At 38.9% G+C, this 13,051-nt stretch overlaps 1 protein-coding gene across 2 annotated transcripts in view; it reads left to right on the forward strand.

The window, feature by feature from the left end:
- lamc2 (laminin, gamma 2) overlaps positions 1–10,746 on the forward strand; it is a 48,791-nt gene extending 38,045 nt beyond the window's left edge. For both annotated transcript variants that reach the window (XM_057857626.1, XM_057857625.1), the window contains exons 18-20: positions 2,813–2,962; positions 5,584–5,683; positions 8,749–10,746. In XM_057857626.1, coding sequence (XP_057713609.1) covers positions 2,813–2,962; positions 5,584–5,683; positions 8,749–9,002 — 504 coding nt within the window. In that variant the 3' untranslated portion in view covers positions 9,003–10,746. The remainder of the gene's footprint in view (positions 1–2,812; positions 2,963–5,583; positions 5,684–8,748) is intronic.
- The last annotated feature ends 2,305 nt before the right edge of the window (positions 10,747–13,051 follow it).

Below are 13,051 nucleotides of genomic sequence, written 5' to 3' on the forward strand. Positions count from 1 at the left end.
CTGACCAATTTATTAAGTCTGTGTGCAGGTCAGACGTTATTGATTTTATGACAGAGGCTGGGGGCCGGATGAAATTGGACAACGGGCCGCATTTGGCCCCCGGGCTGGACTTTGGACATGTCTGCGTTACTCCCAATTTTCTAAAATAGCGACAATCAACAAAAAAAAAGAAAGTAGACTGTGACGGCCGACACTTCAAGGATAGGTGGAAATTGGACTATTTCTTCAGTAAAATACGCAACAACTGTGTTTGCCTCCACTAAAATGCGCAACAACTGTGTCTGCCTCATTTGCAAAGAGACAGTCGCTGTTTTTAAAGAGTTCAATTAGAGGCGATGTGACCAAACAAGACACGCTGACATGTACGACAAGATTACAGGGAAGATACTTAGCAAGAAATTGAAGCAACTTGAAGCTAGCTTAATTTTACGGCAGCAGTATTTCGCAAGAGCCCAAGAGTTGAAAGAAAACGCCACAAAAGCTACTTACGAGATTGTTGAAATTCATTCATTTTCCATGCCGCTTTTCCTCACGAGGGTCGCAGAGGTGCTGGAGCCTATTATCCCAGCTAACTACGGGCAGAAGGCATGAGACATACAACGATTCACGCACACACTCATACCTACGGACAATTTATAGTGTTCAATCAGCCTACCATGCATGTCTTTGGGAGGAAACCCGCGCAGGCACGGGGAGAACATGCAAACTCCACACAGGAAGGCCGGAGCTCGGGATTGAACCCTTGATCTCAGAACTGTGAGGCAGATGTGCTAACCACTCAGCCACCGTGCCGCCTTGAAATTATTGATTAAAAAAAATAATAAAGCAAATGTGATACACAGAATGACTCGCTAAAATTTGCTTAAATATATTGTTCTACGTAAAGGATGTCAGCCAAGGTCGCCCCCCCCACACACACACACACATTTTTACCACACCAAATCTGGCCCCCTTTGCAAAATGTTTGGACACCCCTGCTCTAAAACTTTCACACCACATTTGAAACACTGTGTGGCGCTAAATGTGAGAAAATGTCGTAAATTTAGGCATTTGCTGCTTTACAAACCGCCTCATAGGGCACTGTAAACAGTCTAAAAGTAAATGTGTGTTCTACATGTAAGCTAACAATGTTATCTTAGATTGAATTAGTGCTGTGCGATATGGAAAAAAATATCACGATGTGGTCCATTTTATATCATGATATCGATATGCCACAATATAACTAAAAGAAGGTCATTCAGTCTTCACGTCTACGTTTAAAACGTATAGAGCCCCTAAAGGGACATCGACAGAAATAAATGTAAACAATCTGGTGCGCATTAGAAACAATCTGGTAAACATTAGCATTATATAGCATTTAAGCTAGTAGACTTTTGCGATGCAAGTTAGCCAATTGTTCTTTTGTAAAATCCTCATTTATTATTATTATTATTTTTAATCGTTTCAGGCTTAGCTCAGGTGCGCATCGGACACCAGCAGTTTCGGCGTGTTACAAATGATAATAAAGGATTTAGTTGAGCTTTACTTTAATCTTGGACTCAACTAGCGCCTGAGCTAAGCCTCAAACAATATGAAACAAAAGAACAATTGGCTAACTTCCATAGGAAAAGTCTGCAAGCTTAAATGCTATATAATGCTAATGTTTACCAGATTGTTTCTGGTGGCATTAGAAACAATCTGGTGCGCAGTAGAAACAAACAGCTGTGATCCAGATAGTTTCTTGTGCGCAGCACCAAATGGTTTAAATTTATTTTGGATTTGTAGGGCTGTCAAAATTATCGCGTTAACGGGCGGTAATTAATTTTTTTAATTAATCACGTTAAAATATTTGACGCAATTAACGCACATGCCCCGCACAAACAGATTAAAATGACATCTTAGTACCATGGCCACTTGTTACTTGTGTTTTTGGGAGTTTTGTCACCCTCTACTGGCGCTTGTGTGCGACTGATTTTATGGGTTCAAGCATTGTGTAATTATTGACATCAACAATGCCGAGCTACTAGTTTATTTTTTGATTGAAAATTTTACAAATGTTATTAAAACGAAAATATTAAGAGGGGTTTTAATAGAAAATTTCTATAAGTTGTACTAACATTTATCTTTTAAGAACTACAAGTCTGTCTATCCATGGATCACTTTAACAGAATGTTAATGTTAATGCTATCTTATTGATTTATTGTTATAATAAACAAATACAGTACTTATGTGCAGTATGTTGAATGTATATATCCGTCTTGTGTCTTATCTTTCCATTCCAACAATAATTTAGAGAAAAATATGGCATATTTTATAGATGGTTTGAATTGCGATTAATTACGATTAATTTTTAAGCTGTAATTAACCCGATTAAAAATTTCAATTGTTTGACAGCCCTAGATTTTTGTTGATGTCCTTTTAGCAGTGCGTATAAATGAATTGGCTGTCTATAGTTGTCAACCGTAGCCAACGAGTCAGTAATAAATGAATTAATATTGATATTGGACCGAATTGTGTTGTCTGTATACTGTGCGGATGATGAGACGCTACTTTCAATTCTCTTTCATGTATTTCTCACATACGTTTGGCGGGGGGGCAAATAACAAACGTTTTGTTTTAGCCATCCCAAGTGTTCAACTTACTATTGTTAAGTCGCCATGAAAAAAAGGGTTGTTAACAAAATATTTTTGACATCACCATAAACAAAGACAACACTGATACAGTGCTAATGTAACGTTTGCGCTGCCGCTGTTGAGGGAGGCGCAACGCCATGCAGAGCAAATAACAATAAAGCATGGAATTTCTCAACTAAAAGTGTCAATCTCGCCCGCAGCGATCACTCGGGTCCATTCCGCCTCTGGGAAATGAAGTCACCAAAATGAACGACGCCGCAAAGGAGCTCCTGGCACAGGCGGGCGACGTCGGCGCAGATGTTTTAGGAGAAGTCGTGGACGCCAAGAATCTTAAAGCGGAAGGTTTGCAGGTGAGGAGTCGACGGCAGGTAATGACAGTAACGTGATACAAAAGAAAAGTCAAAGGAGAGAAAATAAGAGTGGGGAACAAACAAAGAACAAAAGGCAGAAAACAAAAATGATAAAAGGAAGGAAAAAGAAAAGGGGAAATAATAAAAATACAGTGGGGAGAACAAGTATTTGATACACTGCCAATGATTGGCAGTGTATCAAATATTTGTTCTCCCCACTGTACATGGTGAAAACATTTTTTAAAAATTACAAATGTTTTTTTTTTTTTAAAGTGATGTTTGCCGGAGACGTCGCGGCCAAGTAACGACAGAAAAGTGATGTGAAAGAAATGACAGTGGTAAAAGAACTGTGAAGTTGGTCCCCCATCAGACACAAATTTATATAAAAATTATGTCTATCGTTTGTGCCACGTTTGTGCGATAAAGAGTTTAGTTTGTGCTGCTATCGTTTTTGAGATACAGTATTTACAATTCTTTTACAGATTAATCTGAGGTCAACCAGCCCCCTAATTTGTTTGATAATGGCTAAAAATGTTGCCAATCGTTTGTGCTACGTTTGTGCTAGTTTGTAATGTTAATTTTTTGTTTGTGCTGTAAAGGTTTTGTAGATATTATGCCTTTAGTGGTATCCCTCGTTCTTCGCGGTTAATGAGAACCGCCCTTCCGCCGCGAAAATAGAAAATCAGCAAAGTAGACGCGGAGCTTATCAACATTAAGAAGAAACTTTTTTTTTTTTTTTTGTCTGGGGTGTGTTCAATGTATTAATCCAGATCTAACAGCATTGAAAAGAGATACATTTAAGGCATGCTTTTTCCCTTTTTTCCCCTCAAAGTATTTCCCCTCAAAGTATAAAAAAAAAAAGAAAAGAAAAAAAAAGTAAAGTATTGGCACCCCTGCAATTCTGTCAGATAATGCTCAAATTCTCCCAGAAAATGATTGCAATTACAAATGCTTTGGTAGTAATACCTTCATTTCAAATTAATTTTGCTTGCAATGAAAAACACAAAAGAGAATTTATAAAAATCATTATCATTTTACACAAAACTCCAAAAATGGGCCGGACAAAAGTATTGGCACCCGCAGCCTAATACTTGTTAGCACAACCTTTCGACGAAATAACTGCGAACAACCGCTTCCAGTATCTATCAATGAGTTTCTTGCAATGCTCTGCTGGATTTTAGAACATTCTTCTTTGGCTAACTGCTCCAGGTCTCTGAGATTTAAAGGGTGCCCTCTCCAAACTGCCATTTTCAGATCTCTCCACAGGTATTCTATGGGATTCAGGTTTGGACTCATCGATGGCCACTTTGGAAGTCTTCAGTGCTTTCTCTCAAATCATTTTCGAGTGCTTTTTAAAGTGTGTTTTGGGTCATTGTCCTGCCGGAAGACCCATGACCTCCGGGGGAGACCCAGCTTTCTCACACTAGGCCCTATATTATACTACTAAATTTGTTGGTAGTCTTCAGACTTCATAATGCCATGCACACAGTCAAGCAGTCCAGTGCCAGAGGTAGCAAAGCAACCCCAAAACATCAGGAAACCTCCGCCATGTTTGACTGTGGGGATGGTGTTCTTTTCTTTGAAGGCGTCGTTTTTTTTCCTGTGAACTCTATGTTGATGCCTTTTCCCAAAAAGCTCTACATTTGTGTAATCTAACCATAGAACATTCTTCCAAAACCTTTTTGGCTTTCTCAGGTAAGTTTTGGCAAACTCCAGCCTGGCATTTTTATGTCTCAGGGTCAGAAGTTGGGTCTTCATGGGTATCCTACCCAAGTTTCCCTTTTCATTCAGACGCCGACGGATGGTACTGGTTTACACTGTTGTACCCTCGGACTGCAGGACAGCTTGAACTTGTTTGGATGTTATTCGAGGTTCTTTATCCACCATCCGCACAATTGCGTCGATTTTTCCTTTCCGTCCACATCTAGGGAGGTTAGCCACAGTGCAATGGGCTTAACACTTATTGATGACACTGCGCACGGTAGACACAGGAACATTCAGGTCTTTGGAGATGGACTTGTAACCTTGAGATTGCCCATGCTTCCTCACAATTTTGCTTATCAAGTCCTCAGACAGTTCTTTGGTCTTCTTTCTTTTTTCCATGCTCAATATGGCACACACAAGCACACAGGACTGAAGTTGAGTCACCTTTAATCCATTTTAACCGGCGGCAAGTGTGATTTAGTTATTGCCACCACCTGTTATGTGCCACAGGTAAGTAACAGGTGCTGCTAATTACACAAATTAGAGAAACATCACATGATTTTTCAAAGAGTGCCAATGCTTTTGTGTTTCCCATTTTTGGCCGGCAAGGTATGTACTAAAACTAGACGAAATTTGTCGGAGTTTTCGTCGACTGAAATTAGACAAAGACGAACACATTTTTAAATGACTAAAATATGACTAACATAACTATAACTATACATAATATAACATATACATAATTATAAGTATTTTCGTCCAAAAGACTAAGATGAAAATTAAAATGGCTGCCAAAAACAACAATGCGATGACGGAAAAGTGATGTTAAGGAAAGGAAGATAAGAACAAGGAAAAAAATAAAAGAAAAAGAAAAAAATTGACAAATTTTAGGGGAAAAAAGTGACACCTTTGACCAACAGGCTGAAGATGCGGCGAACGAGGCTCTTCGGAACGCTCAACGGGCCAGAGACACCGTGGGAAAGATGCTGCAAGACATTAACAGCAGGATAGCTAACATTGGTAAGGTTTCAATCTGCTTAGATCAGTGTTTTTCAACCACCCTACTTTGCCGTGGCATAGTGTCTGGCGTGCCCGTAGGTGGAGTTTGACTTTTGTGGCAGGGGGGGCAAAACACTTACAACTGGAAAATATGAAACAAAGACCATTTCCTCTCGGGGAGTCTCTGGTGCAAGACAATAAGAAAAAGCTATCTTTCTTTTGGGGTTTACGCTACAATTTAAAAAACTGAAGATAGCATGATTCACTTTCAACAGGGATGCTGATCATAAGCGGATTTTACATGGGGGGAGAAAGGTGTCATTGCATATAATTGATTCTCCTATATATGATTTTAAAATCAAGAATTTTCCAGTAAAATATTGTCTATAAAAGTTGTAAAGCAATAAAACGAACAGCAAAAATGAATGAAATGAACAAAAAAATATTTATAATGGGTCAAGATTATTTTTCGAAAAGATCATTTGACTATTGTAATGATATGAGCAAATCGTATCTGTATGTTCGACTAGTAATGTCTGCTCGTCACAGCACACGGAAGTTAGAGATACAGTGGGGCAAATAAGTAGTCAACCACCAATTGTGCAAGTTCTCCTACTTGAAAAGATTAGATAGGCCTGTAATTGTCAACATGGGTAAACCTCAACCATGTGAGACAGAATGTGAGAAAAAAAAACAGAAAATCAAATTGTTTGATTTTTAAAGAATTTATTTCCAAATTCTGAGTGGAAAATAAGTATTTGGTCACCTACAAACAAGCAAGATTTCTGGCTGTCAAAGAGGTCTAACTTCTTCTAACGAGGTCTGATGAAGCTCCACTTGTTACCTGTATTAATGGCACCTGTTATAACTCATTATCGGTATAGAAGACACCTCTCCACAACTTCAGTCAGTCACACTCCAAACTCCACTATGGCCAAGACCAAAGAGCTGTCGAAGGACACCACAGACAAAATTGTAGACCTGCACCAGGTTGGGAAGACTGAATCTGCAATAGGTAAAACGCTTGGTGTAAAGAAATCAACTGTGGGAGCAATTATTAGAAAATGGAAGACATACAAGACCACTGATAATCTCCCTCGATCTGGGGCTCCATGCAAGATCTCATTCCGTGGCGTCAAAATGATAACAAGAACGGTGAGCAAAAATCCCAGAACCACACGGGGGGACCTAGTGAATGACCTACAGAGAGCTGGGACCACAGTAACAAGGGCTACTATCAGTAACACAATGCGCCGCCAGGGACTCAAATCCTGCACTGCCAGACGTGTCCCACTGCTGAAGTCAGTACACATCCAGGCCAGGGGTAGCGTTAACCGAATATTTTCCGTCGTTGACCAGTTTTTGAAAACGGTGACGGAAAAAACTGAAGTCCATCTGTCATTTTGACAGGTTGCAATTCACACCCCAGACCACAGGGTGGCGAGTGAGCATATTAATTAGCTATTGTCTCTCTTGATGCATGAGGTCGTTGGCCTTACTCGGAAAAATGTCAAGGCAACTGAGTGTCCGAAGTTTCTTCAAAAAGCCCCAAAACGACGATGGTGTTGATAAAAGAGGTGAAAAAAGAGGGACTGCACAAGCGGGCACGCAATTCAAGTCCATGCGCACCAGGAGGAAGGTGCGTTCAGGCCACAGCAGGTGAACTGTTAATTTCATTGTTCCATATGTAACCTACTGGGGGCACAGTCAGCTGTTTTTGTCACTGCGGAGAAAAAATTACATATTCATCTGCTTGATGTGTGATGGCACGGTGTGGATTCTCTTTTAAGCTTGTTTGGACAGAATATTAATTAAAAATGAATGAAAACAAAATACTATTGAATATGTCATTATTATCATTTTAAAAATTTAAGTGACGGGTAAAAATAGATTATGACCGGATTTTTATGACCCTCTCAGTCAAAATGACAGACAACCAAACAGTCTAGCGCAACCTCTGGTCCAGGCCCATCTGCGGTTCGCTAGAGAGCATTTGGATGATCCTGAAGAGGACTGGGACAGTGTGTTATGGTCAGATGAAACCAAAATAGAACTTTTTGGTAGAAACACAAGTTCTCGTGTTTGGAGGAGAAAGAATACTGAATTGAATCCGAAGAACACCATACCCACTGTGAAGCATGGGGGTGGAAACATCATGCTTTGGGGCTGTTTTTCTGCAAAGGGACCAGGACGACTGATCTGTGTAAAGGAGAGAATGAATGGGGCCATGTATCGAGAGATTTTGAGTGAAAATCTCCTTCCATCAGCAAGGGCATTGAAGATGAGACGTGGCTGGGTCTTTCAGTATGACAATGATCCCAAACACACAGCCAGGGCGACAAAGGAGTGGCTTTGTATGAAGCATTTCAAGGTCCTGGAGTGGCCTAGCCAGTCTCCAGATCTCAACCCCATAGAAAATCTGTGGAGGGAGTCGAAAGTCCGTGTTGCCCAACGACAGCCTCAAAACATCACTGCTCTAGAGGAAATCTGCATGGAGGAATGGGCCAAAACACCAGCAACAGTGTGTGAAAAGCTTGTGAAGACTTAGAGAAAACATTTGGCCTCAGTTATTGCCAAAAAAGGGTACATAACAAAGTATTGAGATGAACTTTTGGTATTGACCAAATATTTATTTTCCACCATGATTTGCAAATAAAGTCTTTAAAAATCAAACAAGTGATTTTCAGTTTTTTTTTTTCTCCACATTCTGTCTCTCATGGTTAAGGTTTACCCATGTTGACAATTACAGGCCTCTCTAATATTTTCAAGTGGGAGAACTTGCACAATTAGTGGTTGACCGAATACTTATTTGCCCCACTGTACCTACTCCAATACAGAAGCCAAGGTGTCACCCTGAGTAGGTAAAAAAATGATTATAAAATTTATTTTTGTGTTTGATTCCTATTCAATACACAACTCTATATTTTTAAGATGTCTACAGAAATTCATTTTTACATTTTTTTGCTGCGGGCGTGCCTTGGAATGTTTTTTCATGAAAAAAGTGTGCCGGGCTCAAAAATAGGTTGAAAACGGGCTTTGGGGCCGTCACACTTTGAGCAGGTTTCATTTGTCTGACCCGCTTGCAGGCCAACCGGGCACATTTGACCCGCGCCGCATTCAGGAGCTGGAGGACTCGGTGGCGAAGGCCCGCGGGGACGTGGAGACGCTTCTGAAGCCTCGCCTCAGGGACGCAGCGGAACGTGAGGCGGCGCAGCGCCAGCAGCTGGCCAACCTGGACCGTGACATTGACGCCATTGTGGGGGATGTCGCAAACCTAGAGGACATCTTGAAGACGGTACCTGACGGATGCTTCAACAGCCCACCCATCGAGAAGGCCTGAGGAAAACCGAGTGCTCCCACGTTCCTTTGCATTTCTTTTGCTTTTGTAGAAAAACAAACTGGCGGCCCGCCACATCAATTTGTGTGGCCTGCGAAAATAAGTTATGCACATCACCTTCAGGTTTCTCATCCCCCAAAAAATGCAGTCATTTTTTTGTAGTCTTCAGTGAACGCTCCAGGACGAGAGAAATCCCAAATTTACCACTTACCACTATTTACTATTTTTTCCTATTTAACTCTTTGGCTGCCATTGATGGCAATGGACTGGAAGCGATTGAATGATGACAAATTTGGACTAAAAATTAACCATTTTATTGCAAGAAAATGCACATTTTAGATCAGTAATTCATCATTTTGGACCAAAAATTAACCATTTTGCATGGAAAATGAACCATTTTAGACCAAAAATGATTACAAAAAAATTGTACGTTTTTGACCATTAATTCATTATTTTGAATTTAAAATTAATCACTATGGATGAAAAATGAACAATTTTGGAACAGATATGAACAATTTTAGTGCAAAAATGAACTACTTTGGACCAAAAACCAGAGTTGCTGTTAAGATGAAATTGTTTTTACCTTGAGCACAATAATTTTCGTCAAATTATCATTGAAAACAGCTAAACTAAGGAAACTCATCAATAACCTTTCTAATGCCTTTTAATATTATTTAATAAATTAACTGGTTGTCTGCTGTTGATGTTTGAAGACGTTCATAACAATTCGAATGCATCAGGATTTAATCCAATGTTGACCACAAGGTAACTACCAAAAATGTACAATTCTGGACAAAATATTAATCATTTTGGATGAAAAGAAATGACAATTTTCGGCCAAAACTTAAAAGACTTAAGACTAGAAAGTATTTCTTTAAATGAAACATTAACCAATTTAGACCAAAAATATTTTTTTTAACCAGTCATGAACCAATTTGGACCAAACAACCATTTTGGTCCCAAAAATGGCAATTTTTGACCAATAATTCATTTTAGACCAAAAACTACCTATTATGGACCAAAAATGTACAATTCTGGACAAAATATTAATCATTTTGGATAAAAAGAAATAACAATTTTCAGCAAAACTTAAAAGACTTAAGACTAGAAAGGATTTTTAAAATGAAACATTAACCAATTTAGACCAAAAATATTTTTTTTAAACCAGACATGAACCAATTTGGACCAAACAACCATATTGGTCCCAAAAATGGCTATTTTTGACCAATAATTCATTTTAGACCAAAAACTACCTATTATGGACCAAAAATGTACAATTCTGGACAAAATATGAATCATTTTGGATAAAAAGAAATGACAATTTTCAGCCAAAACTTAAAAGACTTAAGACTAGAAAGGATTTTTAAAAATGAAACATTAACCAATTTAGACCAAAAATATTTTTTTAACCAGACATGAACCAATTTGGACCAAAACAAACATTTTGGTCCCAAAAATGGCAATTTTTGACCAATAATTCTTCATTTTAGACCAAAAACTACCTATTATGGACCAAATATTAACCATTTTTGACCAAACATTTACCAGTTTAAGACCAGTAATTAATCACTTTGGACCAAAAAAACAAACAAAAAACACAATTCCTTGAACAATTCTGGACCAAATTGTAATGATTTAATAATTATACAACTTCTATAATAAAGTGTACATACACATTTTTTGTCATTTTGGATAATGGTGAGATCAATGTGATCGGTGTGGTATTTAATAAAAGACAAAAAATGTCCCAGTTTGGCTTTTGTTGTTGTTTTAATGACATTATTGTACAAAGAGATTAATGGATTCATTGTTTTCATGCACGAGCATAAGCAAAAACTCTGGACATGCTACACAACAAGAACCACGCGTAGGTCCAAAATCTGCAAAATCTGAAGAGTGTTGGGGGAAATTTTTTTTTTTTTTCAAACAAGATTTTTTTGTGAGTCAGAAAGAAACTGGTTAAATCACATTTAATTTTTAAAGTGGTGACTATAAAAAAACAAACCAAAAAAAAAAATCTATCTATTCATGAATTGGTCATGGATTTTTTTTTTTTTTTTCATTTTTAATAACTCAATTATTGGTGGATTTTCAGGTCTGGAAAATTGGGGACTCATTGCATTCACCTTATGTTCTAGATGTAATTTGTATGAATGTTTACATTTGCTTTCCTGTTTGTCAACAGTCACTAAACAAGCTAACCTTGAAAGCGGAAAGGGGCACGCGACGGAAAGTTCTCGAGCGGCCGTGCTTGCATGCATCTGCTGATTGGAAGACAAACAGGAAGCGAAGCTAAAGTGACCCCCCCACACACACACACACACACACACACGCATACATTCAAAGATGTAGCCATTACCATGAACCAAAAATGTTACAGTTCATGCTTTACACAACAGATTTGACTGAGGTTGTTTTGAGTAGTAATGTCTTACAATTAGTACCATTTTGTACCATAAAATGATAGGTGGCAGCACTGAGCACAACTTATCAGGGCAAGCAGGAAAGATGGGTCATCAACTAAAATTTGAATGGAATTTAAATAAGTAACATATATAGGGGAGAACAGGGTTAGCTAACAGCTAGCAATGAACAGGCTATCCAGAGAATGCAAAACTGTAGCTTTGTCCTCCTATTCTTTCAAATAGAAACCAATGGAAACCCATGAAAAAATCATGAACTTGACATGTCATTAATGCTTTTATGCACAAATTATGATTTCATACAAACCTTCATAGAGCACTTTTTTAACTCAATGGCTGTCATTGACAGCGCTAGATGTCCAATCTATTTTGACTGGGAAGGGAAGTCAAAATGAATTGAACGTCTAGCGCCGTCAATGGCGCTGAAACATTTGAATTTCATGGATTTAGTTTTTATTAACATATCAATTTAAAGGTACTATACAGTTTTGTGTTAATTTACAATACTTTTCTATTACTACATTTTAACTGAGAATGCTCCATAAAAGCCGTTTTTCTAACATTTAATACAGAGTGTTCAGGTCGAATACTCTCGTCCCCGCGGCAGCAGTGCTGTTTCACCCAGTATCTGCTTGGCGAAAACAATTTTCCAATCCACTTAAGACTTGCTACTAAAATTAAACAATCACGTTTGCAGTTTTCATGTTTTAGGTGCCGATTTGATGAGGTAAACCGGGGTCGGAAACCTATGTCTTGCAAGCCATATATGGTTCTTTTGATGAGCGCATATGTCTCTCTGCCAACCCGTCATCTTAAATGTGGAACCCGCCAGCTCGCTTGATATGAACCAGCTATGATTAGCTGTTAGCGCTTTCGCACATTAATCTTGGACACTTCAAATGTGCGTCGCAATAACATGCCTCAAGTCGGATCGCGCGGAGATGGGCTAGATCGCCTCGTGCGTTGAGTCACCACTCGGCCAGCAGCGGGGTCGGCCCCTCCTGACTTGATGCCGAGCGAACTGGAGTATATAAAAAAATAAATACGGGAAAATTAAACCACGAAAGGGAACTGCGTGGTACCCCAAGTCACACAGGCGCTTCACTTTCGTGACTTTTTGGACTGTCAAATTGTCGCCACTTCCAGGAGAGTGAGACTGACTGAACGACCGCCCCGAAAGGCTCCTGTCTGGGCCACTGTTACTGACATGTCCCTCTGGTTGTCCAAGATTGTAGTTTCCTGAAAATATACGCAGCGCCACACCATGTTTCTATTTGTTATTTTCCTTGCGGTGAGTGCACAACTGCGCAACGATTGTAACAACCCAAATAACGATTTTAGACTATCTTAGTCGTTTATTCAATCGCAACTCAGCGACTGCTTGTAAAAGCAAAGCGTGACCACCCTTTGCCTCCTGTGTAAAGCACTCAAATGCGTTCATGAAAGAAACAGTGCTTACAAAACTGACTAGGACAAGTCGGCAAAAGAACATACTAGTCCTTCTCAAAAAATTTGCATATTGTGATAAAGTTCATTATTTTCTGTAATGTACTGATAAACATTAGACTTTCATATATTTTAGATTCATTGCACACAACTGAAGTAGTTCAAGTCTTTTATTGTTTGAAT

Source organism: Corythoichthys intestinalis, chromosome 14 (assembly GCF_030265065.1).
Source record: "Corythoichthys intestinalis isolate RoL2023-P3 chromosome 14, ASM3026506v1, whole genome shotgun sequence".
Taxonomy (NCBI): domain Eukaryota; kingdom Metazoa; phylum Chordata; class Actinopteri; order Syngnathiformes; family Syngnathidae; genus Corythoichthys; species Corythoichthys intestinalis.